The 6,000-nt window shown below is 31.4% G+C and overlaps 1 protein-coding gene across 1 annotated transcript in view; it reads left to right on the top strand.

Moving 5' to 3' along the window:
* The window catches only part of NEK1 (NIMA related kinase 1), a 214,466-nt gene that overhangs the window by 193,377 nt on the left and 15,089 nt on the right, over positions 1 to 6,000 (top strand). Inside the window, exons 33-34 of the mRNA XM_059374160.1 lie at positions 777 to 907; positions 1,159 to 1,291. Coding sequence (XP_059230143.1) covers positions 777 to 907; positions 1,159 to 1,291 — 264 coding nt within the window. The remainder of the gene's footprint in view (positions 1 to 776; positions 908 to 1,158; positions 1,292 to 6,000) is intronic.

Genomic DNA, 6,000 nt, shown 5'->3' on the forward strand with positions numbered 1-6,000 from the left:
GATCGTGGGGCTTTTTTTTTTTTCAGTGTATACACATATTTCAATCAGAGTATTTTTCTGGTACCTGATAGGAAGTTCTCTAATATAAATAAAACTGAAGTATCCTTCTGTGTCTCTGACTTTTATTCATTCTTTTTCTTTTCACACAAATGCCCATATACATTTGTTCCATTTCTTTCCCATCAAATTTTGGAAATGCTTTTGAAACATTTTTATTGTTTTCTTGTCTTTCTTGACTTATTTTTCTAGTACTAAAGATAACATAAAGTGCTTGGACATGTACATGACATAAAACATATATAGCATTTATAATACTTTATAAATGTTTTACTGAAGTTTTATAATAGGTAGCATAAGTCATCTGCCTCCTGCATGCTTTTTCATGTTTTAGCTCATGTTTAATGTCAAATTTTTAAACACAGTTATGGTTGGTTTGCTGCAGCACAGAACATATGGGCATGCTTTTTTCATTTTTTACTTCGTTAGAATGTTTTTAATTTGGTTTACTGTTTATGTCTATAAAAGAAAAGATTCCCAAAGTAACAGTCTTGTTAAGACATTTGTATATACATTGATTTCCTCCATAAAAGACAATAATTGTAATGACAAAACCTTATATATTGTAAGTACAAGTAGTCTTTCAGTGACGTCACTCATCAAAAAGAATTTTAGTCTGTTAGGGTAAGAATTATTTTATTCATTCTTTTTTTATTTTTTAAAGATTTTATTTATTCTTTTTAGTCATAAAATATCTTCTTTTAATTTATGTTTTTTAGATAACAGTGATGGTGAAATTACTAGTGAATGTGAATACGATAGTGTCTTTAACCATTTAGAGGAACTGAGACTTCACCTGGAGCAGGAAATAGGCTTTGAAAAATTCTTTGAGGTTTATGAGAAAATAAAAGTAAGTAAAATGTCAATTAAAAAACGTTTTAAGTTTGGGGCATCCAGTTCGTGATCTCGAAGGCCATGAGTCCAAGCCCCACCTTGGATGTAAAGCCTACTTTTTAAAAAAAAAATTAATTTTGAAATATGCTCTTTTTGAATTACTAGTAAAATATCAGTGATTTTTATAGGTCGTTGGATTTATTATAAATAATAAAGTCTCTAGAGAATGTTAATAATCATATATTTATATTTGGAAATTTGGTATAGGCTATTCATGAAGATGAAGATGAAAATATTGAGATTTGTTCAACAATAGTTCAGGATATTTTAGGAAATGAACATGAACATCTTTATGCCAAGATTCTTCATTTAGTCATGGCAGATGGAGCCTATCAAGAAGGTAAGATTTCCTGTCTTTGTATCTTAAGTAAATGTGCAAAAAACAGGATGACAAATGTAAATTGCTGAGCTTTTTTATCACCTGCATTTTGGTGAAATCTATATTGGAATCATATCCCAATACTTATGAGCAATTATAAAATTAATCATGTCATATACATTAACTGATTCTATCATTTTTATTGACTTAAGTCCTTTAAGTTCTTATTTTACTTAATTTATAAGTAACATTTGAATGAGTTTTTTTTTAATGACTCCTTATTGGACAGCTCTAGAAATTAGAATACTTTCTTATCAATGATGTAGAAGTAAACTTTTAAACATACATGCTTCAGCAATATGTACAATTTCTTCTAAGTAATACCAAATATAATCTCTTCCATTCACAGTAAATGGAATTCATTTATGATATGGAAGTAAACCATCTTATATTTGGAAAATATTTACCTATAGAATCACTTTAAAAATATTAGAACTTTACTGAAAATTATTAAAGTTAAAAATGGTGTTTCCCCTTAAATTTAGTCAAGAGCACTAAACATGGTACCAGACCAGTGGTATAGTCCTGACTCTGTGACAAGCTAGTAATGTGACATTAAGTGATTTAAGTTTCCGTTTCCACTGCTATAAAAGGATGATCACTATTTCAATATACTATGAATTGTTTTGAAAGTACTTATCAAGTGCTTTTGTAGCCTAGTACTTTATTACTATGGACATTAAAAGATGTAGTCTTTGTTTACATGTTGAATTTGGAAGATGAGATCTAAGTATATGAAAGTGTAGAACTATGTATAAAATGCATATTCTAAAATATTTTTCAGTGCAGTAGGAATTAGACAAGAGAAGCTTGGATTGTAAAAAATGGAAAGAAATCTAGAGCCATAACTTGTCACAAAACAGTGAAAATTAATGTATATTAGAGTTAATATTGGAAGCTTCTTATTGAAAATAGTCTTCATTGTATGGAAATGTTGAATCACTGCATTGTGCACCTGAAACTAATATTACATGTATGTTACCTAACTGGAATTTAAATTAGAAAGTTAGTCTTTGTGATTAGATCTGTAAAGTGTTTAAAATACATACATAGAGGAAATCATTGAAGATTCGTGAAGTGAAAGAACTGACAGAATGAAGGAGACATTTTATAAAGTTCAGTCTCATATTAGTATTCTGGATAACTTGGAGGGTACTGAAATTGCAAATAAGATCTGTTTTGAAGCTGTAGATGCCTTTTGGGCACAAGATGGTGAATACCTGGATTTAGTGTTCATACAAGTGGAGCATTAATACTCAGTTCAGGTATTTCGAGCCAGGCTTTCAATAAAAGTATTTGATATATTGACTCATGAAAAATCAGGTTTCCTAAAATCAAATTCAAGAATGTCTTTTATTTTAGGAGCAACTTTACTTAGTTAGGTTATATACTTAATTTATATTGACCATAAAGCTCAGCCAAAAAAAAAAAAAAATGTTTCTTGAGTTGGTTAAATGTAAGTAAAAATCTTCTAAAAACTCTAATAGTTATTATTAAGTCAAAACCAGAATATCATCAGGTACAGTGAGTACTTTTACCTTATAGATTCAAAAACCACTGCATCTTCATTAGTATTCTTACCTTAACAAAATAACTATCAAGAAAATGTTGGGGTCATTAGCAACAAGTAATGGATTTAATATACGCCAGTAATTAGTACTGCACATGTTATTAATTGTGATTTTCTTTAGCCCATTTAATAATTAAGATGATCACAAATAGGCAAAAACAGAATAATCTTTCATATGTATGGTAGTGCTATAAAACCTAGCAAAAGAAACTTAAAGGAGCTCCTTTCTTTTCTTTTTAATTTTTTTATTTGACTTAAGTTGACACACAATTTTATATTAGTTTCAGGTGTATAGCATACTGACTTGACAAATTTATACTTTATGCTATGCTCACCACAAATATAGCTACCATCTGTCACCAAACAATACTATTACATCATTAATTATATTCCTTATACTATGCCTTTTCCTCCCATGATTTGGTAATTACATAACTGGTAGCCTGTATCCCCAACTCCTCTTCACCCATTTTGCCTGTCCTCTCAACCTTGTCTCTGGCAACCATTAGTTTGTTTTCTGTATTTGTAAGTCTGATTCTGCTTTTTGTTTCCTTATTCTCTTTATTTATTTTTAGATTCTACACATGAGTGGAATATAATATTCCTCTTTCTCAGTCTGACTTAGTTTACTTAGCAAAATACCTCCAGTTCCATTTATGTTGTCACAAAGGACCCACTCTCATCCCTTTTTTATGGCTGTGTATATTCCACACGCATACAACATCATATCCATTCGTATATTGATGAACACTTAGGTTGCTTCCATATCTTGGCAATTGTTAATGCTGCAATAAACATAGGGATGCATATATCTTTTCGAATTTGTGTCTTCATTTTTTTTTTTTGGGGTAAATACCCAGTAGTGAAATTGTGTGTAAATTTTTAAAGAGCTTCCATTACTGTTTTCCACAATGGCTGTACCAGTTTACTTTTTACCAGCAGTGTGTGAGGGTTCCTTTTTCTCTATATCCTCACCAGTACTTGTTATTTCTTGTCTTTTTGATATTAGCCATTCTCACTTATGGATTTGCATTTCTCCAATGATTAGTGATATTGAACATCTTATCATGTGCTTGTCAGCTATCTATATGTCTTTGGAAAAATGTCTATTTATATTCTCTGCCCATTCTTAAATCACATTATTTGGGTTTTTGTTTTTTTTTGGTGTGGGGTTGTAGAAGTTGTTTGTATATTTTGGGTATTTACCCCCTACCAGATATATCATTAGCAAATATCCTCTCCCATTAAATAAGTTGCCTTTTTCTTTTGTTGATGGTGTCCTTTACTGTGCAGAAGCTTTCTATTTTGATGGAATCCCAATGGTTTGCTTTTGCTTTTGTTTCCCTTCCCTGAAGGGATATATCTAGAAGAATGTTTCTCTGGCTGATGTCAGAGAAATTCCTATTTTCTTCTAGGATTTTTATGGTTTCCAGTCTCACATTAGGGTCTTTAGTTTATTTTTGTGTATAGTGTTAGGACATTGTCCAGTTTCATTCTTCTACATGTAGCTAATTTTTCCACCAGCATTTATTGAAGAGACTGTCTTTCTCCATTATATATTCTTGCCTCCATTGTCATAGATTAATTGGCCAGATAATTAAAGGTTTATTTCTGGGCTCTTTATTTTCTTCCATTGATTTATAGGTCTCTTTTGATGCTAGTACCATACAGTTTTTGATTACTACAGGTTTGTAGTATATCTTGAAATCTGGAATAATGATACCTTCAGCTTTGTTTTTCTTTCTTTTTTTTTTTTTTTAAGATTTTTATTTATTTATTTCACAGAGATCACAAGTAGGCAGAGAGGCAGGCAGAGAAAGGGGGGAAAAGCAAGCTTCCTGCTGAGCAGAGAGCCCGATGTGGGGCTCGATCCCAGGACTCTGGGATCATGACCTGAGCCGAAGGCAGTGGCTTAACCCACTGAGCCACCCAGGCGCCCCAGCTTTGTTTTTCTTAAGATTGCTTTGGCTATTTGGGTTCTTTTGTAGTTGATACAAATACGAGTATTTTAGTTTTGTGAAAAATACTCTTGGTATTGTGTCAGGGATTACATTGAATTTGTAGATTGCTTTGGGTAATACATTTTGGCAATATTAATTCTTCTACTTCATGAACATGAACTGTCTTTCTATTTGTTTGTGTCATCTTCAGTTTCTTTCATCAGTGTTTTATAGTTTTCAGAGAACAGGTCTCTCACCACTTTGGTTTATTCCTAGGTATTTTATTCTTTTTAGTACAGTTGTAAATGGGATAGTTTTCTTCAATTCTCTTTCTTCTACACCATTATTAGTGTATAGAAATGCTACCAATTTCTGGATATAAATTTTATATCCTGAGACTTTACTGAATTATTTTTTTTGTTTAGTACTTTTTGGTAGAGCCTTCAGGATTTTCTTTGTATACTATCACATCATCTGCAAATAGTGACAGTTTAACTTTTTTACCAATTTGGATGCCTCTTATTTCTTTTCATCATCTGATTGTTGTGGCTAGAACTTCCTGTTCTGTTGAGTAATAGTGGAAAGAGTGGGCATTACTTGTCTTGTTCCTGATGTTAAAGGAAAAGCTCTCAGTTTTTCACCATTGAGTACGATGTTAGCTATGGAGCTTTATTGTGTTGAGGTATGTTCCTTCTAAACCTATTTTGTGGAGCGTTTTTATCATGAAGGGATGTTGAATTCTATAAAATGGCTTTTCTGCATCTGTTGATGATCATGTGATTTTTATCCTTTATTTTGTTAATGCAGTATGTCACATTGATTGTTTTGTGAATATTGAACTGTCCTTGCATCCTTGGAATATCATGATAGATGATCCTTTGAATGTATTGTTGAATGCAGTTGGCTGGGAATTTTTGCATGTTCATTAGGGATATTGGCCTGTAGTTTTCTTTCTTTTTATGGTATCTTTGTCTAGTTTTGGTGTGAGGGAAATGCTAGCCTCACAGGATGTATTTGGAACCTTTCCTTCTTCTTCTGTTTTTGGAGTAGTTTGAAGAGAATAGGTATTTAATTCTTTAAATGTTTGGTAGAATTTGCCTGTGACTCTAGCTGGTTCTGGGCTTTTTTTTTTTTTTTTTTTTTTTTTTTTTTTTTTTTTT

The sequence above is a fragment of the Mustela nigripes genome, chromosome 1, assembly GCF_022355385.1.
Source record: "Mustela nigripes isolate SB6536 chromosome 1, MUSNIG.SB6536, whole genome shotgun sequence".
Lineage (NCBI taxonomy): Eukaryota > Metazoa > Chordata > Mammalia > Carnivora > Mustelidae > Mustela > Mustela nigripes.